General features: G+C 41.2%; 1 protein-coding gene across 4 annotated transcripts in view; it reads right to left on the reverse strand.

Annotated features, from left to right (window-relative positions):
* Positions 1-23,267, reverse strand: part of LOC135907459 (probable phosphorylase b kinase regulatory subunit alpha) — a 115,666-nt gene extending 92,399 nt beyond the window's left edge. For all 4 annotated transcript variants that reach the window (XM_065439157.1, XM_065439158.1, XM_065439156.1 and 1 more), the window contains exons 1-18: positions 22,963-23,267; positions 22,467-22,625; positions 20,823-21,039; positions 12,435-12,517; positions 12,283-12,363; positions 10,321-10,419; positions 10,078-10,224; positions 9,481-9,534; positions 9,262-9,384; positions 8,924-9,019; positions 8,662-8,769; positions 8,505-8,583; positions 8,281-8,415; positions 8,090-8,199; positions 7,784-7,928; positions 7,020-7,092; positions 6,797-6,888; positions 6,300-6,500 (exon numbers count right to left, since the gene is read on the reverse strand). In XM_065439157.1, coding sequence (XP_065295229.1) covers positions 6,300-6,500; positions 6,797-6,888; positions 7,020-7,092; positions 7,784-7,928; positions 8,090-8,199; positions 8,281-8,415; positions 8,505-8,583; positions 8,662-8,769; positions 8,924-9,019; positions 9,262-9,384; positions 9,481-9,534; positions 10,078-10,224; positions 10,321-10,419; positions 12,283-12,363; positions 12,435-12,517; positions 20,823-21,039; positions 22,467-22,625; positions 22,963-23,040 — 2,080 coding nt within the window. In that variant the 5' untranslated portion in view covers positions 23,041-23,267. The remainder of the gene's footprint in view (positions 1-6,299; positions 6,501-6,796; positions 6,889-7,019; positions 7,093-7,783; positions 7,929-8,089; positions 8,200-8,280; positions 8,416-8,504; positions 8,584-8,661; positions 8,770-8,923; positions 9,020-9,261; positions 9,385-9,480; positions 9,535-10,077; positions 10,225-10,320; positions 10,420-12,282; positions 12,364-12,434; positions 12,518-20,822; positions 21,040-22,466; positions 22,626-22,962) is intronic.
* Between the last annotated feature and the right edge of the window lie 2,063 nt (positions 23,268-25,330).

Here is a 25,330-nt window from a genome sequence, read left to right on the forward strand (position 1 = left end):
GACGCTCTTGCACACACATCCGCTGGCAGCTGTAGCGCCACTGCTGCAACGCTAGGCCGAGCTACTTCGATGTTCTTTACTGTTAGTAATGCGCCGCTGTTAACTATGGCGCTGACTTGGCCTCTGTAATCCTCACCAATGGCTTCAAAGCCCGGAAGCACAATGCGTTAAATTTTGCCGGTTTCCGAAAGTAAGCTTCGCCTCAATACAGAAATGTTATGTGGTGAAGCATATGCAAAGTATTGTGGTGACGTTTAACAAGCGTGAGAAGGGGCAATTGTCATGGGATCCAATATGTATTCCTGAATCATACATGCGTGCACCCGCCATCTCCTTTCTCAGTACGAGCACCAGTATGCCTAATAAGTGTACTGGCAGGCCTTCAGAGCTTCTCCGGATGTGCCTGTGGCAGTTTGAGCCTTTAAGGGCAGTAAAAGACATTAATTCATTTTTTCGAACTGCTCGATTTTTCGGATGTTTTCGTGGCCCCTACGGAGTTCAAAAAATTGGATGTTCACTGTACAACTGACCAAGAGCATGCTTTAAATGGTCCGTGGGGTGAACACATGGCGGAAGGAGGACGCAAACAGAAAAGACTGACGCAGTGAGGGATGAACTGGAAAGGAAGTGTGCCGCCGCTTCCTTGAAGGAGCTTGAGCTCAAAAAACGAAGTGTTGGCTGACGCCGAGATGCAGCTGTCCCTCATTCAAACCAAAATACACTCTTTGAAGCAGTGAAACGCAACACTGAGGCATTATGCGCGGGCTGAGAGTATGTCAGGGCAGTTGAGGTTGACTTCCCAGCTGCTGAGAGAGAGAATCTCAGTTGTGACAAAGTTTGGGCCTCATACCAATGGGCCTGCAATTAGGCGATAGAAATAGCTGATATTCGAAAATATTTGCTTCTGTATGCTCTGTATGCATGTTCAGCTCAATCTGCTATGGGCCTTACTATTTCTTTCGAAGATATTTGACTCGCTGTGAATTTCACTAACCCCTCCCTTCTGTTTTCTTTTTGAATAAAATAAACACAGCTCCTTACTATTCAAACCGGATTAAATCATGTTTTATTTTTTAACATGCTTGCTAAAGAGTGACAGCATCAGGCAACATTACGTCAGCGAATCTTGACATAAAACAAAGTACTGTGTCACTTAAGAAATTTTTCAAAGGCACTCAGCGAAAACCTGGAAAACTCGGGGAATTTGGAAATGTCAATTTAGAAGACACTCTGTTTTTTACTGTAAAGTCTGGGCTGGCAAGAGCTCATATTTAAATTACATGAGAAAGACTTCCAAACAAGACAAAGGGTTCACGGGAAGGATACTTCAAGTGATAAATAGTGGGCAAACAAGGGAAGGCTCAGCTTGGAGCCTGATGAAAACAAGTTCCGTTGGTAAAATGTTGGCTCCTGGTTGAGGTTTGCCTAGTCTGCCCACTGTTTGTCAGAGAGACTTGTCTCTAGGATGTTTTCCACAGCAAAATTTAATATAAAATGTTACTGCAAACTCATATTTTCAAAATTTGCCTTTCTTAACCCTTTCGCTGTCATGGACGTACCGGTATGTCATCGCGCTTCCTCCCCTCAGTGTCACTGACGTACCGGCACATTCTCTATCGTGCGTTCAAAATTACGAGCCTGAGCGCAAAGCTGGCGCTCCTGGACTGGCCACGCCATCTGTTGAATCTTTCTACAAGTTCGTATTTTCACCCAGCACTGTGTTGGTACATGTATTGAAGAGTACGGTGTGACTGCCACTTGCCCCTCTCTCCTTGCTTAGTGGCGCGGTCGCTCCGCGTTCGCTGGACCATGTGTCGCACGCGTGTGGTTATGGGTTCAAGAGTTGTTCTGCCATCTCCGCTGGTTGGCGCGTCTGCTACGGCGCGTCAAGTTCACGGGCATGCGCCGTTGCCTCTCCGAAAAGAGACCGACACCTTACTCGATTGCTGCTTTCGCTCTCTCGCCACACCCTCGCTTCCGGCTTGCAGCAGTAACTGTAAAGCCCCTCAAACTTTGTTTTAGCCTTTTTCCATCTCACTCTAGCTTCTTGATCACACAATGTCCCGTATCTCTCCGTTGTGCGGGCGACTGAAAGCACATCCTCCCTGCGCACCGTTACTTTTGGATGGCTGAGCGCACGGGACCTTCGTCTGCTCATTGGAGCGGTGGCTCTTCCGACTCAGAATACGAGCTGAGCTTGAATTCGGACTCGGACAGCGTCTCATGCGAGAAAGAGGTGAGTTCTGCATCATCAGATTCGGATGTTGAAACGGTGGGACCATCATCCCGGAAGCGTGCGCGGCAAATGGAAGCTATTTGGAAGAAAGGAGATTTCTCACTGACGTTTCCTTTCAACGCGTCACGTTCAGGACCGTCCGCGAGCGCAACTCTTCAACCGGATGCGCAAGAAGGTGACTATTTCAAGCTGTTTTTTGATGAGCCAATCGTTTTACACATTGTGAGTGAAACGAATCGGTTCGCACGAGTGAAGACAAGCGCACAAGGAGTTGCATGCACGTCGCGGCTGAGAGCTTGGGTGGAGACAGATGTAGCAGAAATGTACTGTTTCTTTGCAGTCGTTCTGCTGATGGGCCTGATAAGAAAGAATGCCTTGAAAGACTACTGGAGCACGAACCCTATGTTGCACACACCATTTCTTTTGCAACCATTTTTTCGTTGAACCGCTTCCTGCTCTTCCTGCGGCTTCTCCATCTGAGCGACTCCACAGATATCGCAGATCGGCTGAGAACAGTGCGGCCATTTATGGAAGCAATTCAGAGCAAGCTGAGTAGCCTACTAATTCCACACCAAGACCTGTGCATAGACGAGTCTATGATGCCATGGAAAAGGCGGCTGTCATTTTGGCAATACATTCCTTCGAAGAGGCACCACTTTGGTGTCAAGTTATTTGTTCTTTGCGATGTCAAAACCGGCTACATTCTGAAATTTGTTGTGTACACTGGAGCGATGACAAACATGACCATGGTCAAGGATTTGGGATTTTCTAGCTCCGTCGTTCTAGAGCTACTTGAAGACTATCTCGGAAAAGGACATTCGCTATTTGTAGATAATTGGTACAGTAGTCCAGCACTGTTCAACTGCCTTCAAGATAAAAAAAACCAACACATGTGGAACTGTTCAGACCAACAGGAAGGGGCTTCCGAATTTGTCAAAAAAGATGAAAAAAGGGGAAGTGGAGTCATACCATACCAAGACGCTTCTTGCGCTCAAATGGCGTGATAAGAGAGATGTACATGTCCTAACGTCGATGCGCGATGCAAGTCTGGAAGACGCAGGGAAGGTGGATAGGGTAACAGGCGAGAACAAGCGAAAGCCTGCATGTGTTCTCGAATACAATATGAAGATGGGATTAGTGGACAAGACGGACATGATGATGAGTTTCGCTGAAAGCATTAGGAAGAGCCTCAAGTGGTACAAAAAGTTTTTTTTCATATTATGGACATGTGCCTTCTAAATGCCTTCATCTTGTGGCGTGAAAATGGTGGACGCAAAACATTGGGTGAATTTCGCTTGAATGTCGTGTAATAACTGATACAAGAGCTGCACACTGCTAGGAGGAGAGGTGGAAAACGGAGTGGTGATGACCCGACGAGGCTCACGGCATGACACTTTCCCCAAATGGTTCCTCCGAGCGAAGCCAAAGGGAGTCGCACCCAACGGAGGTGTCACGTGTGTGCGAACACTGTTCGAGAGCAAAAAAAAGGAAAGATACCCGTGCGATGTGCACTGAGTGCAACAAAGGCTTGTGCCTGGACCCGTGCTTCAAGATCTACCACTCTCAAGAAGTACTGAGCAGCGTTTTTTTTTTTTTTTTCCATGTTACCCTCATTTATCTCATTTACAGTCAGGCAGATGATGATGATGATGATGATGTTTACTAAGAGCTGCAGAACACTGAAATGTGCATATTGCATTGACTATGTTATTTGTATACCAATCATAATAAAAAATAAATTGCTATGTTCATTCCCTGTTATGCTCGTTCCCTGAAACCAAGCCGACACTGGGGGTGCGTCACGGCCAGAAAGGTCCGATAGCGAAAGGGTTTAGTATAGAAAAGTTAGAACTTTGGAGGCAAGGTCGAAGTGTACTGTAGTGGTGTCATTTATGCACGTTCTTTTTTACTACAGAAGGTATTGAAAATAACAAAACAGCTCCACAATTGCGCAGGCTGGGCTCTCGTGAGACAACATGCAAGAATTTCCTTATACTTTTTGTTAGTAACTATACCCATTTACACATTGTAAGAGTTTGAACTCTTTTGAAAGTTAAGGTAGAGCAATGGTATTTAGCGCAACACCTTGCATAATTGCGATGTACAAGCATTCCAATATTCATTGAAATTAAACCAGTGGTTGAAAAACTGACTCGGCTTGAACTGCATTGCACATGAACTCTTTCATTACCGGGCCCAAAGAAATTGATCAATTTTAATTGACAGTTTTTGAACACATTGTTAAACATTGTCGTTGGAATTCTTCCATGTGCCGTATCAAATTATGAATGCTTTAAACTATTAGTCAGATTTGACTATTTCCAGCACATAGGGGAGTCTGTAAATGAGGTTTGACAGACGGGATCATCAAAACTAGCCTCCAGTGCTCCTAGCATTCAAACAACGCAAAATTTGCACTTTGGTCAATTCGGCTACATAATTTTTAAATGACAGCAGCAGTGAAGACACAGAAGCTTCTGTTGGGTTGTCTAATTTTCCAATCCGTCTATGCTGTTTTCACGATGTCCAAAACATCAGTACATGCTCAGGAGCACTTGCTTTAATGATTGCATTCGACTAATATAAAGAGGAACTTCGCACGGTTCATACAGAACATTTGACTCAAGATTATAGGACAATTAAAAAAATTTCAAGGATGCCGAAGGTGAAAATTTAAGGATGGGGAAACGAACCTTTTCATACAACACACACTGAAAAGTAGTGAAATCTCCTTCTTAGCTGCAATTTCTTGTAGCTGAGCAGCTTCTGATTTGGACACACACTTCAAGCTCTTCAGGTCACTTTTCTAAGACGACTTTCCTATTGTAATAATGTCAATTGCCTTTTGGCATGATTGCTAGTAGCGTCCGGCTTCAGCCAAAGATACTCATTGTGTTCAAGCCAAATTAATTAAACTTACTTTTTGCCAAGCATTTTTAGAGCCTACAGCTTTAAACTGGAGCAATAATTGCTGCGGTGTGAACCAACTAGTGGCATGGCTTGGTTGCTTGATCTGGCTTTGACTAGCTCCACTATTGCAATGGTTACTTAAACAAGCCTGTCATTGGTGGCTGTGGACCCACCATGTTGCTATCAGTTAGGGACACTTTCAAAAGAAAATATCGGGGATTGTTTCCCAATAGACTGTGTCCATGGCATAGCCACTAGTGGAGTTTGTTACTTCGATTGTTCAAAAGTCACCCGCAACCCCAGTTTTCAAGGAATTCAAGGTGTGCATTTATTTTCAAAGTGTTTTAAGGGTTCTTAACTTTTCTTCCAAATTCAAGGTGTACAAACCCTGAACTCAATGTTTCCTGCCATGGGTTGCTTTTATCTATAAGCGTTTCGACAGCGTATGTACAACTATTACAAGCAATCCTTCCAGTCATGTGCAGTTTCACTCACAAAAGAGCGCACAGTTGATTTCAGACTGACGTTCAGCCTAAAGAATGCAGTAAAAAGGGAGCCAGGTGGTCGCTGCAATGAGTAAAAATAAATGCTCCTTGCACCACAGGTGCTTACTCGTTTTCACGGTTGAAAAGCCTGGGTTTTCAGCCACCAAATCGGCATTTCTTTTTTTTTCGTGATCTAACTTACAGAAGTTGGAAAATAAGAGCAAGGCGCACATTTTGTTTATTTAAGATTTTTTTACTCTCAGTACTTACACTAAAAATAGGACATTATTCCTTTCATTCATGCTTCTTGCTTATTTACAGTTTAACATAAGAATTCTCAAAAACTCTGAGTAATTATTTCTGCTTTACTTCCATTCATAACACAAATGGTCAGGATACAATTTCATGTATCATGGCATATGCTGAGACTATAGATATTGAAATAAAATGGTAAAACATGAGAGCACTGAAAATTAGCACAATTCTAGCGGTAAGGAAACAGATAAGTGAGGAACAATCAAGAATGATGGGTGAAAACTTATCGCGACCTTTTTTAGTGTTTACTAACCCTTACTTGAATAATAGCCTGATAACCAGACATATTTCATTCCTCTTAAAAGTGTGTTCAATGGAGAACTTTGTGTAATGATGCATTCTGCAAAACTTACCACATGAGAAGAAGTTTTCCACATGAATGGACCTTGATCTCTTTACAAGGCCCTTTACACCCAACTTCCCACGGCTGCCAAAAGCTGATGGACTCTTTGGAGGGCCAATAATAGACTGCCTCCTGAGGAAGATGGAGTCTCTTCTTACGTCCTTTCTGCTGAACTCTTTGTTCAGGTATTCCCTGAGTTCAGCTGGAATACCTGTAAAGAGTGGGAACTGCAGTGAACAACACTTCATACCATTTTAACAGCTGTGGGGCTCATGTTCAAAGCATGTGCAGAGAACCGCGAGAAACTATGATATCAAATTAGGAATCACACAAAGAAAAAGAAATACCACACAGAGAACTGTCAAGCTGTGCTGCTCTGGCAGTTATATACTGGAGAAAGGCAATGATGAAAGTAAAATTGGAAAAAGTATCATTTTCAAGGGGAAACAAAGGCTCCTTGCTTTCTTATACAAAATGAGGGTTCATATCTTAATGTCAAAGACGCACGTTCTGGATGTCCTTCCTCTTGATTTCCAACAAAGCTGAGGCTTGCAATACAGGAAGTGCTCACAAATTCCTCAAGAGTACCTAAAAGAATGCTGGAAAATAAAAAAAAGAATAAATTTCTTGGTTCATTTACTTTTGCAAAAGTTTTCCATTGTCATAACTTTGCTGGGCAAAAATTCCAAGTAATATACACCAATATAAAAATATGAGGTCAGAAACATACCGAGTACCAGTAGTATAACCACTTTTTAGCTTCTTTATTGTGGCTATAACCTCCCCAGGTATTTTTCCATTATCTGTAAAGGCAAAATCAATAAAATGAGGTGCAGAACTAAATCATTCGAGATGCAAACAAAATTCCTCTTTACAAACCGAAAACTTCAAGAAAACAACTTTTCAAGTCAAGTTGAGTGTACTAGTGTTTTTAAGTCTAAAGCTGCACAGTTGTCCGGAACCCCAAAACTGGTCATGGTGCAAAAACTGCTGCACAAGATGTATTCATTTACTACTCCTTCCAAGAAATATACACCAACAAAAACGAAACCTTGCTTTGTTGTAGACATGTCATTTGTCTGTTTTGCCAATATTCATCATACTGACATATTCAATAAGCACCTGCCAATTTGTTTCATAAAAGAAACACTGTAAAAATGGAGGAACATGTAAAATTCTTACGTTAAGGAAATGCTTTCACATAAAAATAGAATGCTCTATGGCCAGAACTGGTCCTTGCGCTACAAAAACCCAATCATCATCAAAAATATAGCTATAATACAAAAACAGGATCCCAAAGCAAGCTCTCGCGTTTCTAAAATTTAAGTGTGCAACTAATGCAGGAGTGGTTAATTGTAGTGCAGATATACAAGATGACAGCAAAGACGAGACGACTGTAGCACTTGTCTCGTTTTTGCTGTTGTTGTGTATGCTATCTGCACTACGAGTCACCACTATGCCGTACCAACAAGCCCAAACAGCCACATTACTAACGCAGGAGGTCCTGTGAAACAGGTAGGATGACTGTTGGCCTTCCAAGCATTCTCCATGCTGACTTCAGATAGGCGACCTCGGTCTTGAAAGTATCAATGAGAAGGTCAGTGTCAGAGGCAAGATAAAATCGATGTTGGTCTGCGAACTGGAACGCATAAATTTTTGTGTGCATTAGTGGGGGATATAGGTCCACGAGGGAGAGTTAATTTAAAAGAAATTATTACACGAAATAGCAAAAAACTGCAACAACTGCCAGTATAAGCATGCAATTCAAACAAGTTGGTAATGCACTCATAGTAAGTTTACCTGAGGAGTGAATACCAAGAGAGAATCCTTGAACAAGTACATTTTGCTTGTGCTAAGAATGCCCACATCTCGTGACTGTCGTCCACTCAAGCCCAGTTTAGAGCTTCTTCCTACAGAACAGTTTAGAGATGGATGAATCAACAAGATTCATAACAAAAAGCTTATAAATAATATAACAATGCCCTGCAAACCTAGATATGTATAAATATGTCCTAGAACCCTTGCTGGTAGCACTTCAAAGTCAGGAACATCTTGTATAGTCTGCACAAAAATCTCATGGTGCATCAACTTTTCTTGTATTATGTGGTCTTCTGCAAGCACCACCACTGCAAAAATGAAAAGCACCAAGTTATCTATCATGTTTGCCATTCACTCAGAAGACACTCAAGTTGCTAATAATAATAATGAAAGTAACCTTGCACCACCACATCAGGTTTTTTCTCCGAGGCCAGCCTACGATTCAGGGGGTCCAGCTCCCCAGGAACAATAAAACCCTGGAAACGCACATAAGAGGTGAAATGAGCAAAGTGAATGAGCAACATAAAAATGCAGATTAAAAAAAATGGGATCACCTCTTGTAGAAGTCGGCCAATGATGAATAATGACTGCGCCCACATAAAAGGAGTCATGCCAACGTGCACTCTTGGCTGACTGTGTGGATTCTTGTATTCTGCTTCAACCTACACAGCAGTGTGCAGTTCCAATACGTAGAAGAAGCATGCAAGGAGGAGGCAATTACTGTACATACCATAGTTACATGATCGGCCACATTTAGAAGCTACTGTAAGGTACGAGTTAACAGGGCTCAATTATGTGCAAATTAATATCACAGACCTTGTCAGCTGATACAGCATACATTTCTGGGACCAGTTTAAGCCCGTCATCAGTTAGAAGGAGCACCTGCTCCAAAGCATCACAGTATTCCTCCACCTAAATGGAAACCACAAGTGAAAGATTCAAATATTACAGAAAACAAAGCTTAGACTAGTCTTGACAAAAAAAAGAACACCTTCTAGTCACACACAATGACTGCAATGCAATGAATATCTTACAATACTTCATTATGGCATATGAGCTATCGTGCAGAACTGATAAAAATTTACTCAATTACAAAATATGTTGCAGAAATTTTCTTGTGCTGTTTGCAGGACACCAAAGCTTGAATTTGTTACCTCCAGGCGCTCCCCACGGAAGCAAGCATCAATCACCAAATAGCAGAGAAAGAGCGGCCACTCGCATTCAATGTTTTCGAAGTGTTGTAGCTCCCAAGATTCATAATACAGCCTGCTTGGGTCCTGCAAATAAAACTGCAGCTATAGACAAACAGACAAAAAAAAAAAATTGAACAGGGAATAATAAATGCATGGACTCAAAATGTATAAATTCATTACCTCCTTCGCAGTCTTGTAGCCATCCCGTAAAAACCTTTTACAACCATATTTGCCCTAAGCAAAAAATGATAGTTATTTTATGTACAGCAAACACTAGACTGCAGCATAAGAAAGACATGTTAATGTCATTTTGCTTCTTGACAATTGAAGATACTGTCAACCTCCTTATATGGATATTAGATTTATCTAAAAGCTTAAAATGTGTACAAGCTTTAACAAAAAAATCTAACAAGAGCACTTCACTAGCACCTCAGACAAGCATAACTAGAAACAAGAAAGCTGCTCACACAGCAAGGATGTGCCTAGAAGCCCTCACAATAGAAAATATCTTTTTTTGTTCATGCTGAGCATTCGTTTTTGATGCCTACATCAGGGCTAGTTACATGAAATGAAGAATGCTGCAGCACTACAGATTCCCTACATCACTAAATTAATCTGTCAAATATTTTACTGCAACAAATTTACATCATACACCAATGAAGCCACAAAACTTCTGCAGTTTATACAGCTGCATGTATCATTGTAGAAGTTAAAAACGACAAACGACACTGCTTTTGTTTTCAGACAATTACTACCTCCTTCAAACTTGGCATGTACCTTCAGCTTTTGCAGAATGCTTTTCCGTGTCTGAGCTATAAGCTCGGGGTCTTCCACAGCAAATGCCGGATAGCCAATAACTGAGAGAAGAGCTGCGTCCACTTCTTTGGAGTTGGACTCTCGTGGAAGCATTGACTGTAGCACAGCCTACATGTACAGAAAGCATGTCACACAGTGTTACAAGGTTGAACATTAGTATTATTATTATTTTTTTTAGAAAAATCGATTGGGATGCATACTAACATTGCACTTCTGAGCTTCATCAGCCAGGACATGAATCACAGAAAAGGGGCCCCCTTTGCCCCCAAACAGATCTAGGTCATCCAATGCTTGAAGAGCTGCCTACAGCAAGACGAAAACAAAAATTAAAATGCATAAACAGGAGCTACATGGCTTGTCTTCCATGTACAGTAGATAAACTTCACTGCCAATATCCCTTCAACAGTGGTTTCGATAAATGTCTAATGTAAAAATTTAGGCGACGTGGGCCTCACAAAGCCACAAGACCAAGTAAGACAACAAATGTAAAAAAAAACTGACTTCTCAGGACTTGTGCTGCTGAAAAAAATGCAGCACTTGCTTTAAAAAAGAAAGTATACATTGAGCACTTCTATTTTGACTGAAGCACATAAATTCCTAAATTTTGCTCCCTGAGCAAAGTTTGAGAAAACTTCGTAAAATCTAATGTTTCCCTGAAATTTCAAAAGTTCCAATAAATTTCGAAGGATTAAAACTATACAGCATTCTGTGTGAAAGTTGGCGCCATATTTGATAGTGCATTAAAACCCAGAGTTATTGAAGATGGAAAAAATTTTTTGAATTTATGAGCAACCCTACATTGGTCAGAGAAGTACTTCAAGTCATTTATTTATTGATTACTGAATTACTACAACTTCTATTTGACTGTGACCAATCATACATTCGCTTGCTTCAGTATAAGTTTAACAATGCTGCATGCAAGCCTGAAGGGTCGCTTTAAAGCATGATGGCATGATGAGCTCCATGTCAGTGTGTACTATACATAAGACTATGCTAAGGACCAGCATTTATTAGTAACATTTAGCATAAGTACAGAAATGCCCTAAATTAAACATGGCTGCGTGAGTAAATGGCTGGTTATATAAACATGGCTACAGAAGTAAAAAAAAGTTTTAATGCACAAATGCAAGCTAAATGCATGTTTTAATGCTCTCTCACCATGCTATTTCACCACTTTCAATTGCAGAAAAATCGATTGCCCACCCATTTATGCACATAAGGCTTGCATTTGGCATGTATTTTTATGAAAACACGAAAAGAAACCCAAAGGTCAACAGGGCTCACAGAAAAACAATTGTTTCTTCCAAATATCACTTTGAAAAACAATGGTCCGATTTTTTATTCTAAATAATCCAGGAAATGATAATCCAAGCTGAGGAACTGCAGTATAAGCAATGCAAAAGATGGCTACTACCCATACCTCTCTCACACTGCTCAGCTGTGACGTGCAGCTGAGTTACCGAAAATTGTGAGGGAATAAAAATGTTTGTATCTTACAAACCAACACATGACACGAATCAGTTCATGAGATCAAAGGTGTTGATAAAATGGTGACCTCCGTCTTGCAAAGCTCAATCTTATGCAACAACTTTGCCCAGAACAGTGCTACTACACCGAATGTTAAATTTAGGGAAAATGCATTTTATTTTTTTTTAACAAGTCACAGGATAAAATTGCTTAATTTCAAGATAAGACCTAAAAGTAAATCTTTCATTAATCAGCAAGTGACAACATAAAAAGTGTCTTCTTTCAATGCTGCTATTTTCCAGTGAAAATGGGACAATGAAATAGTCTAGTTCCAGTACTCCATCTTGTATTGACTATTTGGATGTCTCATTTTTGCACTGGAATATAGTGCTATATCAAATCAACCATCCCAGCAGCACAATTTTGTATTCTTTCAATCTCCCTTTACATCTTTGATACAGCACCATGCTCTAGATGAACAAAAGGCCAATACATATGCAGCATATGGTATGCTAGATATCATTTCATCCTAACTACAACAAATTTGCACACCATTTGCACACATAAAAGTGGGGCCTTAAATCAACATGCAAATAGATGGCTACACTGCATATCACTGCAGCTACCCTGCACATGCATTTATATAAGTTGCTACACTTCGATCAATATAAAGGTGAGCTAAGACAGTGAACAGCATACTTTGGCCATTCCGATGGAGCTTGAGTTCAGTTCTGGTAACCCGTGGTTTGTTTTGTCACCACGTTCCCAAATACCATAGTCCTGGAAAAAGAATAGGACAAGTTATAAAGGAGAAAAGAAAATGCCCTTGATACTACATGCCCATCACTTACCGGGATGCAGTATGTAGCCTCTATGTAAAAGACCAGGTTTTGTATAAAATTGACTTCATCTAAGTTGAATACTATTTGAAGACCTGAAAGGTGATTAAAAGGTGTCAATAATACAAAATAACACATGTGCAAAATGCAAATAGCTTTTTTTTCCCATAAGCTACTTTTTCAGATGCTGATGCTAAAGGAGTTACTGATTTGAAACTTTTTTTTTGTTTATTAGGCAGCTGCTGACCTCATACTTAAGGTATATGAAGCCTGAATAGCTTGGGCATGCAAGAAATAACTGCATCATCTTCTAATACAACCAGTTCAAAACATGCACCAAATGCAGCGTGACTATGGCAGTGAAGTAGGCAGAAGTCGACATCACAACAACCAAGGGTGCTATGCTGGCTGATGGTATCACAAATCACTGACATGTGTGCTATTCAGCAGGGTGCAGTGGACAAAGGCCACACCATGACCATGCTGCTCAGAGCTGAACATGCACTGGGCTACTTCCATTATTGCCAAAGTGGTCCTTCCCTCCTGAAAGCACAGTTCAAGAAAAACAGAAGGCGTGCACAACAAATGCACACATGTATTGTGCGCGTGTGTCGTGTACCCTCTGTTGTGTTTTTTAGCCCTTTACTTTCAGTATGCCGTACCAACAAGGACAAATTTCTACCCTTTCTTTTTATCCTATGTCACACTGGCTTTCTTCACATTTGACATGGAATAAAAGCTTAGATAGAATAAGCTGCGGTCACTTCTCAAAAAAATGTAAAGAAATATAGTGCATCTCCCCGACCTTCTCCCACACTTACCTTATCGAGTGACTGCTCTGGCAGTGCACCTGACTCACTGCCCTTGACTTTTGGTGACACACTCACGGACAGTCACAGTCGGTAGTCGTGGTATAGCTTGCATTTAATACAGCAGGCTAGCTGGTACACACATCAGTGGTTTGTAATAATAACTAACCAGTGTTGCCAACCACCAGACCCACGTTCCCCAAACTCAAATGAAAAAATCCCCAATATTTCCCTAGATTTTTGTAATACAATTACAATACAATACTAATACAATACTAATTAATATTTTGCTGTTTTCCATAGAGTTATATTATGTTCACTTGGATGCAAAATGACAGAATATTATGGTATAAATATGTTTGCCATTGCGTATAAAACATTCAGATACCGTGTTCATTGCATTTAAGCTGAAATGATGCAGCAAAAAAAAAAATGTTGACAATAGCGACGGAAGTTTTCACTCTTGGCGACAGAAATAGGGTGAATATGGAGTTCTACTTAAATTCACGTACATGTGCCAGTTGGATATTTACATGTTAAGTAGGGTATCCAAGTTACTTTCAAAGTTACATGAAACCTCTTCTGGACCCTTCTAAGATATTTTTGAAGGAGTTAAGCTTACAGAAGGAAACCAACTTCCAAGGTATTAGAGCATGAAAACTATATTGTAAAGCAAATGCTTTCAAGATACCTTTTTTTGGGAAATGCAATATGGCTAAGAAAAAATGCCCACATAAGATAATGTCAACTCCAAGTGGTACCATTATTTGCAATTTGGCAATTAGAGCCCAAGGCTAGGAACCTCAGTGTAAAATTTAAAGGTCTTCCAAGATTTCAACTAATTCCTCTGTTGTTGCCGGCACTGTCACCAACCTGCAGCTGCTTTGATGTCACACGTCATCTGCTTCGCAGCCAACGCCATGTTGCCCTTGGCACGTGTTTTGAACTGGCCATATTAAAAGATGACATAATTATCTGTTGCATAAAAATAAGTAAATTGGACAAATTTTGTGCCCGTAGTCCTTCGGCCCTTCACCAGGCACTGTTAAAAGTTTTGGTTATACATAGGGATCTGTTGACAAGAATAGCGATTTGGTTGAGTTGGTCTAAGTTCATGGCATGATTTTTGCAGTGCGAAGCACTAAGGTGCGGAAAGAAAAGAAAGAGAACAAAAGGTTAACAAAAGAAGCACAAACATAAGCACTGGGATTTATTGGTCAAGGACTCCTTATTGTGTAAAACTACTGATGGTTGACTCACACATCTGTCACCACATTTCTTAATGTAATAGGCCTCAGAAATCTGCAAACCGAAGGTTCCAGAGATATTTTCCATTGATTTTCACTCCTAAGCCTTTCTAGTTTAATAGCTTGAATACTTCTTCCAAGCACGCAGTGAATAGCATGGGAGAGATTGTGTCACCTTGTCTGACCCCTTTCTTTATAGATATCGTTCTACTTTTCTTGCGGAGAATTAAGGTAGCTATGGAATCACTGTTGTAGATATTTTCTAGGGTATTTACGTAAGCGGTCCGTACTCCTTGATTACGCAATTCCTCTATGACTGCTGGTATCTCTAGTGAATCAAATGCTTTTTCGTAATCTATGAAAGCCATATAGAGAGGCTTATTGTACTCTGCGAATTTCTTGATAACCTGGTTAATAACATGGACGTGATCCATTGTAGAGTAACCTTTCCTGAAGCCAGCCTGCTCCCTTGGTTGACTAAAGTCCAGTGTTGTCCTTATTCTATTGGAGATTATTTTGGTAAATATTTTATATAATACTGGGATTAAGCTAATGGGCCTATGATTTTTCTAGTTCTTTAACGTCACCCTTTTCGTGGATTAGTATAATGTTTGCATTCTTCCAGTTTTCTGGGACCCTTGCAGTCGATAGACACTCTGTATAGAGAACCACCAGTTTTCCAAGCATTATGTCTCCTCCATCTTTGATTAAATCGACTCTTATTCCATCTTCTCCTGCCACTCTTCCCCATTTCATGTCTTGGAAGGCCCTTCTGACCTCATCGCTAGTTATAGGAGGAGTTTCTGTATCCTGTTCATTACTGTTTTGAATGCAGTTATCCTGAGTCATCTGGGTACTGTACAGGTCAGTATAGAATTCTTCCACTGCTTTTACTATATCTTCTAAATTGCTGATGACATTCCCTGCTTATCTTTCAGTGCATACATCTTGGTTTGTCCTATGCCAAGTTTTCTTCTCACTGATTTTAGGCTGCATCCATATTTTATGGCTTCTTCAGTTATTCTCATGTTATAATGTTGAATATCACTTATTTTTGCCTTGTTGATCGGTTTTGACAGTTCTGCGAATTATATCTTGAGTTGAGTACTTTCATTCTTTGTTATTTCTCTATTAGGTCCTTTGTTACTTGGGAGAGCTTGCCTACTGGTTGCCTTGGTGTCTTGCCTCCCACTTCAATTGCTGCCTCTGAAGCTAGCCTAGTTATGGTTTCATTCATTACCTCTATGTCATCTTCATCTCTTTGTGCTGCATATTTGTTTGCAAGTACCAGCCTGAATTTGTCTTTTACCCTTACTGCCTCTAGGTTGACCTGTTTCTTCTTGACCAATTTTACTCTTTCTCTTCTCAAACTGAGGTGAATTCTAGCCCCCGCTAGCGTATGACCACTGCACTTTACCCTACCTATCACTTCTACATCCTGCACTATGCTGGTATCGGCAGAAAGTATGAAATCAATTTCGTTTCTTGTTTCACCTTTAGGCCTTTTCCAGGCCCACTTTCTGTTGTTATGCTCCCTGAAAAAGGTGTTCATTAGTCTCAGCTTATTCCTTTTCTGTGAATTTTACCAGCATCTCCCCTCTAGGGTTCCTAGAATCGATGCCGTAGTTGCCAACCGCTTGTTCACCAGCCTGCTTTTTCCCCACTTTTGCATTGAAGTCGCCCATTACTACAGTATACCGAGTTTGCACTTTTGTCATCACTAATTCAACATCTTCATAAACCTGATCTACTTCATCATCGTGACTGGATGTTGGGGCGTAGGCTTGTAATACCTTTAATCTATACCTTCAGTTTGATTATGACAACTGCTATCCTCTCATTAATGCTGTCGAATTCGTCAATGTTGCCCGCTATGTCCTTATGGATTAGAAATCCCACCCGTATTGTTTCTTATCTGGGAGACCTCTATAGCAGAGGACATGGCCATTAGTCAGCACTGTATCATCATCATCATTAGCCTGGCAACGCCCACTGCAAGGCAAAGGCCTCTCCCATACTTCTCCAACTACCCCGGTCATGTGCTAATTGTGGCCATGTTGTCCCTGCAAACTTCTTAATCTCATCTGCCCACCTAACTTTCTACCGCCCCCTGCTACGCTTCCCTTCTCTTGGAATCCAGTCTGTAACCCTTAATGAACATCAGTTATCTTCCGTCCTCATTACATGCCCTGCCCATGCCCATTTCTTTTTCTTGATGTCAACTAAAATGTCACTAACTCGTGTTTGTTCCCTCACACAATCTGCTCTCTTGTTATCCCTTAACGTTACACCCATCTTTCTTCTCTCCATAGCTTGGTGCGTCGTCCTCAATTTAAGTAGAACCCTATTCGTAAGCCTCCAGGTTTCTGCCCCGTAGGTGAGTACTGGTAAGACACAGATGTCATACACTTTTCTCTTGAGGGATAATGGCAACCTGCTGTTCATGATCTGAGAATGCCTGCCAAATGCACCCCAGACCATTCTTATTCTTCTGATTATTTCCGTCTCATGATCCGGATCCACAGTCACTACCTGCCCTAAGTAGATGTATTCCCTTACCACTTCCAGTGCCTCGCTACCTATTGTAAACTGCTGTTCTCTTCCAAGACTGTTAAACATTACTTTAGTTTTCTACAGATTAATTTTTAGACCTACCCTTCTGCTTTGCCTGTCCAGGTCAGTGAGCATGCATTGCAATTGGTCCCCTGAGTTACAAAGTAAGGTAATATCATCAGCGAATCGCAGGTTACTAAGATATTCTCCATTAACTCTTATCCCTAATTCTTCCCAATCGAGGTCTCTGAATACCTCCTGTAAACATGCTGTGAATAGCATTGGAGAGATTGTATCTCCCTGCCTGACGCCCTTCTTTATTGGGATTTTGTTGCTTTGTTTATGGAGGACAATGGTGGCTGTGGAGCCGCTATAGATATCTTTCAGTATTTTTACATACGGCTCGTCTATACCGATTCTGTAATGCCTGCACGACTGCTGAGGTTTCAACTGAATCGAATGCTTTCTCGTAATCAATGAAAGCTATATATAAGGGTTGGTTATATTCCACACATTTCTCTATTACCTGATTGATAGTGTGAATATGGTTTATTGTTGAGTAGCCTTTACGAAATCCTTCCTGGTCCTTTGGTTGACAGAAGTCTGAGGTGTTCCTGAATCTATTTTCGATTACCTTAGTAAATACCTTGTAGGCAATGGAGAGTAAGCTGATTGGTCTATAATTTTTAAGTCTTTGGCATCCCCTTTCTTATGTATTAAGATTATGTTGGCTATCTTCCAAGATTCCGGTACGCATTGCGTATACAGGGTGGCAAGTTTTTCTAGAACAATCTGCCCACCATCTTTCAACAAATCTGCTGTTACCTGATCCTCCCCAGCTGCCTTCACCCTTTGCATAGCTCCCAAGGCTTTCTTGACTTCCTCCATCGTTACTTGTACGATGTCAAATTCCTCTAAACTATTCCCTCTTCCATTATCGTCGTGGGTGCCATTGGTACTGTATAAATCTCTATAGAACTCCTCAGCCACTTGAACTATCTTATCCATATTAGTAATAATATTGCTGGCTTAGTCTCTTAACGCATACATCTGATTCTTGCCTATTCCTAGTTTTTTCCTCACTGCTTTTAGGCTTCCTCCATTCCTGAGAGCATGCTCAATTCTATCCATATTATACTTCCTTATGTCAGCTATATTACGCTTCACCTCACCTCACCAGTAGTTCTAATCTCGTTAAAGCCAATCATATCCCAAACAATATCTGATAGTTCCTCAAAGTGTCCTGCTAAGATAGCCTCACTCGATAGAGTTCGGCTATTGAAGGTTGCCAGGGTCAGTTTCCATTAAATGACTGCAAATACTCACACAAAATGGCAATAGATTAGTGATAATATTTTGTTCCTTTTCACACACAAACACACACACACACACAAATATTAATCTATTTTTCAAGCATCCTTGTCCTTGCAACATTTCACATTTTTAAGTAGACTATATCAACAACATCAGATCACAATGTCGCAGTCTTTTTGCTACTCTTGAAGTTTTGGTTCAGAAAGTGCCTCAATTTGGTAAATTGCATTGTTAAAGTAAGTTTTCGTAGACAGAATATTTGACGAAAAAGTGTGAACTTAGAGAAATAAATTCAGATTCAAACTAGTGCCCCTACACGTAAGCTGGAAAAAATTTTCGGGGTGTTAGTCAGTGTGAGTATTACTGGCTAAATCTTAGAAAGCATGTACTATCAGCCTAAATTCAAACACGAACTGCAAAATTACTTCAATGAGCTGTTGCCATCTACAGGTTCACCTGCATTCAAAACAGTGGCTTAATTCAGATTCTAAAATGCCCACTTGGTATTACCACATGCTTAGAACTGGCTACAGAGCAATTACATGAAGCACTTCCATGTAATTATGCATAACAGGCATTTTTATCAGTTATTTCTTGTTTGCATTTCAATTCATGTTGATGGTACATGCACATAAATGCTGATAAAGTTATGTGTGTATGTGTGTGCAGGGGGAAGGGGGGGAAGTTGGTAGCCACTGCTATGCATTGCACTAGTAGAGCACTGCACGTATCATGTGGAGGCTGTGAGTTTGGCCCACACATGCAGCAAGTTATCTCTTGTTTCACTTTCATTTCTGTTCCATTTCTTACAAACCAGAAGCTAAACATAAATTTAGACACTTCTTAAACAAAACAAAGTTAATTTCTTCTATGCTTTTCTTGGTTTCAATGTCCATATGGTTGCTACTTGACACGAGCCCTTTAGTTCACCTTAACCTCCTCCAACAGCTTGTAAAAATTCTGAATAATTTAAGTCACACATTGCAGTCACCTGATAGTGCTTTTTCTCAACTTTCTTGGCTTGAAGGGCAAAATACAAAATCATTTTTACCTTTCATTGGCACTCTCATTTTTTAAGAATATCAGTGAATCCATGAAGGAGAAAATTTAGGTCAACAGTGATTAAACTTCAAGAAACTAATTTAGTACACAGTAATGTTGGGAGAAAGAATTGCACCTGAAACTGCACTTAAAACGTTTGCACATAGGGAATTAAGTCAGGTTCAGGAATAAAAACACAAATCCACATAAACATGCACGTAACAAGGACCCTTTCTTTATTATATTTGCTTAGTCCACTGTGCAGTTTTGAAACATTAAACCACATAATTTAATTTTACAGTGAAGCAGCTAGCCTCTAATTGGAGGGGATCTTTTGTGCCTACGTTCATGGTGCTTACACAAAAACAAACGAATGGCAGGTGGAAGGTTTTGTGTTTAGCTTTCTGTGTAACAAAATTAGGTTTTCTTGTATAATCACAAATTACAATCCAATGCTATCATGTCTGCAGGTTGTGTGTAAGTCATACTTTACGAATTTTTCAAGCGCAATTTACTTTAAATTCAATTAGTTCAATAACATATTTGCGCTAGGTGGAGGGCCTACAAGAATGAGGATGTATGCTGTGCTAACGGTACCACCACCTCAAACAGCACTACCACCTCAAACAGCAGCTGTCATTCAGTTTCCGCATAGCAGATCTATGTTTTCTCGTATATTCGAATAACAAACCAAAGCTATCATGTCTGCAGCTTGAGAACAAGTCATACTTTATGCATTTTCCTGACGCAATCTACTTTTAAGCATTAATTTAGTTCAATACTGCACTTATGCTTGGCAGAGGGCCTAGAAGAATGAGGATGCATGCTGCACTTCTGCACACATGCATGCATGTGTGACGTACATTCCTTGTGGTGGTGGTGCTTGTGTAATGCCATTTAATGCAGGCACCAGCTTGGCTGTATATCCACTTTCACAGGAACAGAGGCAGATTAGATATTTTTTTTTGCTTACATATCCAACTTAATTTTAAAGGATTTACCTACAAATAATATGTATTTTGTCACATATTTATATGCTAGTCAAGCAACTTGATTTAGTGCAGAAAATAATATATTTTTCATAGTAGAAGACACTCAGTTCAAACGTTAAAAGTTACACTGCATCATGACACTGCAAAAGCTTTACTGCAAAAGCCATTTACTAGCAACAATATTAGATTATAGGCCATACCAGAGTCCTTCAAAGGACTTTGGATCGAAGAACTCTCGCCATGAATACTATACACAATAACAGTATTCCCGTTTTTTTTTAATAAAAGCTTGCATAATGATGCCTGACTTAGAGCAATACATATTTTCTTCACTCTCCTTTGAGACCCCTTTCAAAGAGACAGAGCCAATATATAATTTTCTATTTAGCAGGATTTGGATGCACAGCTGTGAGCAGATGTGACAATGGGTAAAAATCAACCCACCAGAGGCTGTCATTTGAGCCAGGATAAGCAAGTAGAGGGAGGTGGCATCCAACTGAAGGTGTCCCCACTCACGGTCACCGACTACTGTGGCGGTCGTCTGTGAGCTGTACTTCGCATGAAGGGAGTCAGCCGGATTTTGAGTCTGCTTGAACTTCTCCACCTTGTCTTTCTGTCTCATCATGGCTAAAAGCAGGCCTCGCATCATTTTAATGCAGGCCTGAAATACCAAGAAGAGAAGGGTAATAACACATACACACTCTTTATTTCCACACAAGGTCCTGTCATAAACTTACCAAATAGCTACCAATGCCCTTTGGTGCTGTTACTAAACAGCAGACACATTATGACAATGATTATTGGACAGCAATAAAAATTAATAGTAAATTGACTTACAATCTAATTTGTGGAAGCTGTGAAATGTCCCCTTACAATAAACTGCTTAAACCACTGGAACCATTTGAAATACAACCGCTAACATGATGCAGCAAAATAGGATGCACACACTACATGTGCGCCATGTGTAAAATTTTTATCAATAACTTTAAATTGCAGTGAATAAGCTTAATTTAACCAATAAAGGAAATCTCAAGCAGCAGCTCCAATTAAGAATTACAAGGTTTTACATTCCAGATCCACAATCTAACTATGAAGGGAGCTGAAGTGGGAGCTTGATTATTTTTGGCAACATGGATTACCTCCCTGGATTACAGGATCTTGGCCACCTGGATTACAGTGTGGCCACCAGGAATCAAACCTAAGGTTTGTTCGATTCAGAAAAAGGTGCACGGCACCACAAACAAAAACGTGCAGGGGGTGCCGGGCTGCACCCACTCGCTGCAAGGTTCAAGGGTGCACTGCACCGGCGCGGCACCTTGCCTTGCACCCCGTTCAATCGAGCACGGGGATGCAGGGTGCACTGCTGCACCTCAGGGAATCGAGGGTCTAGGTGCAGTGCGCCGTGAGTAGGTGCAGAAGGTGCAGAGAAACTTGGCTGAATCGAATAGACCTCTACACTCAGCAGCAGTATGCCACAACTGCCGAGCTACAGTGGCAGGTAACATATCTAATTAAAGATACCTGTACTTCAGGCACTATGTGCACAATTGTCTGAGCCAAAATAGTGCATCAAAAGCAAAAGTACTCGTGAAAAGAATCATATTTGCAAATTGCTGCCTACATCTTGAAACACTTCTGATTGGGCCATTGCTGCAAGTTTGAATATGTGTAAAGTGTTTTAGCAAAACACGCTGGAAGTGAATCTACAGAGTGCTTGCTTTTGGTGTCAGTATGTCTTCATATAGCATCTTCGCTTCTTAGTTTCTTACAATGCTTGACAATCAGGCATGCACAGCTTTAAAAAATCGAAACAGGCGATTTTCAAGTACGCTATACTTGAAGTATTTTATGTTCTCATATCTGACGTTCCTGCAGCGAGTTCTCGCATGGAGTCCACTTTCTGTAAGCTTGACAAAATTCACTGAAGAATTAAAAATTCTTAATTCCTTCTGCATTCGTTTCTGAAGAAGCAAGAAATGTGGCGAAACTAAATTTTCAGTAGACGGGATTCATTTCGTGCGTCAAGGGGATAGGCATGGAGTGTGATCGAAACTTACTACAGTGTAAATATGATCAGCATTAACATACCTGTTCCAGTTCATATGTTTTTGCCCGGTCTTCATCCAAATCAGCGTTTTTTCTGTAAGCCATTGACAAGGCCCACACAGAAAGAATGGAGTAGACATTGTCCCTGACCCAGGCATGATCATCTTGCTTGTGACTTGGAATAAGACCTGTGACAGGATCCTGAGGAAACACATTTTTTTATATGTATTTGTGAAGTTTCAAGCGAACATCAACCAGTGTGTAGCTGGACAAACAATCAATTAAAAACAGAAGCATCGACTAAATGGTTGGAAGGTCTTCAAAAAACAATATGAGCACAAATACTGCCTGCCCAGAGCAAATAAGCTGGCCGACTGCATGTCAGGAAATTAAACAAAAGTGAGCGTGTCGGGCAAACAAACATTGCATAACGCGCTGCATACGTGAGGGGGTCGCATAAATGCAGTGCCATTTACGCCAACAGACATTTTATTGTGTTTAGGTGTGGTTTTTGAATAATAGCACAATTTTTGCCTACCTGATAGTCAAGAATTGTACGGCACACCAGTCGCTGATAGTAATCAAGGCGCACTCCAGAATTCCTGCGACTTCTCATGCTGCCTGCACATGCAAGGGTGATACGTTTACTTTTGCGTGGAAGTGGTGCAGGGCTCTTTTGTTTAGGATCTTGCTACAGAGTGCTAACAAGTAGCACGTCCTTCTTAAAGATCGGCCACATTCCGTCTATTTGTTGCCACAGTCTCGCATCAAGCGCAGAGCACGGACGACACGACCCCCGAAAATAAATGAAGGACACGGGAAACCAAAACCAGGCACTGCCAAACCGAGCAGTAGTTCTCGTACTCAAAAATAGATGGCAGCATTGACATCAATATTCCGAGCAAGGGCTTGGTGGCGCAACCCACTGCCCCGTTCCAAAGGAGATGCTCATAACATCTATCCGCTTACGTGGTTTTGGCAGCGCAAAGCACTGAAGTTTGTCCCATAAACTCTATGGTTTGTCCCAAGGAGGTTATATATAGATGTGCTGGAGTCCAGCCATTGGTCCAGCGTGCGCGCGGAGGTGAAGCCTGCAGCGGCCATCTTGCCATGGGCAAAAAAGGCTGTCCAGCGCACTGGTAGTTTCTTTCAGCCGTCACATTTGCAGATCTCTGGAGCGGATTTATGAGTGACTCCTGGAGGGGGCCATAGACTTTCTTATTTGCGCAATGCATTTCTTACTTTCTATGTTAGGATATGTGCGCTTTTCTGTAGTTTTTAGACAAAATTCCTCGCTGTGAGGGGGCGGCCGCTATGTTATTTATGTGCTCTTTTCTGTAGTTTTTCAACAAAATTTCTCGCTTAGAGGAGGTGGCCGCTCCCTCGCTAAATCCTCCACAGTCATATGGTTTTACACTGTCAAGGGAGACACTGTCAACAAGATGTGGCGACATTAAACCTTCACCAGGAAAGGCGCGAGAAAAAACATTCACCTCAGAATCATAGCGCAAAGCAGCCAAGGACGAATAAGACAAACGCACACGCAACGCCGTGCTTGTCTCACTTAAGTCTGTTTTGCGCTATGGTTTTAACTTACAAGCCCAGTTTTGTACACTTGTGATAAAATTTAGTTTATTTCAGCTCTCTCCCGCGTGTGCAGCACTACCGAATATGCCATTCGTTCTCATTGGTTCTTATTAGCCTTGAAAGAACGGGCCCGACTTCTGCACACATTGCTCGGTCTTTTTCATTCATCATGTGGTGTAGCCTGATATTAATGTACAATTCCACTACCTTTTCTTGCACAGGTTGTAGATGTGGTTGTCCAGGGCATCGCAGTCAAGGATGTAATTATCTAGCGCAGAGAACCACTTCTTATATGAAGCCGGGCTCACCACTTCCAATACTAAATGTTTTGACTTCGAGTGGATAGCGTTGAAGTTCCTGCATTCAGCCTGAAGCCGGCGCAGCCCTTTGTCTGCCGCTGTGCAAATCGATAGCACGTCCTGTGATGGTGAAACAAGCCCGCCGCGACTTTTTTGTCTCACAGTTAAGAGGTCGTTATTTTTCTGACTGCAGGGCCGTCACACACTCTTCGCAAGAAGACCCTGCCGCAACCTTTCTGGAAACAAAGTCAGCAATATATGGCACAACTGGATTTGTAAACACTGAGAGACCTTCAGGAAAGTCAATGCGGTGCGTGTAATCGTGGTCTTCTGGCTGAATAACCGACCGTCTCTCCAAAGTAATGGCTTGGTCGGCACTTTCCTTAGCTATGACTGACCCGCTAAGGATGGAGACAAAGTCTTGCATACAATTGCCAGAACTTGAAGATCGCACTTCCGTTTATACGAGCGCTTATAGCTTGCACGAGGCCATAAACTGAGATGCAGTTGGGTTATTGTTGAAGCCTCCTCGACCTCGCACACAACCAAAAAATGTCTCATTACGGTCTTGGCTCATCTTATGCGTCAAGATGTAGTTTAGAGGCCCCTGGTTCACGAGCTGTTCAAATATATTTCCTGCACTTTCCACGCAAACAAGAAAACCAACGAATCCTGTTTTCCTTGGTCCTTCTATGACGAGCCGACCAGTTGGATCCTTCAGTGACATTATGTATGTCCGAGCCCTGGAGAAGAACTACTTCCAGCAAGCCTCATTCTGCTTCCACATTGGCGCCTTAAAAGATTTGGCGAGAGGGTTTCGGGAGTTTAGAATATCGAACAGCTGATCGAAAATCCTGATAAACCTTGCAGTAGCTCGTGCTCCCTTGAAATGTGGCAATTTCAGCACGTCCTCACAAAAGTCTAAAGCATCCGCTACTGATGCGTTCAGTGCCTGCACAGCAAGCCGTACCTTCATTTTTTGTTTTTCCCAGTGAACATGGGCATTGGTCAACTTATTAC

This window comes from Dermacentor albipictus, chromosome 1 (genome assembly GCF_038994185.2).
Source record: "Dermacentor albipictus isolate Rhodes 1998 colony chromosome 1, USDA_Dalb.pri_finalv2, whole genome shotgun sequence".
In the NCBI taxonomy this organism is placed as follows: Eukaryota; Metazoa; Arthropoda; class Arachnida; order Ixodida; family Ixodidae; genus Dermacentor; species Dermacentor albipictus.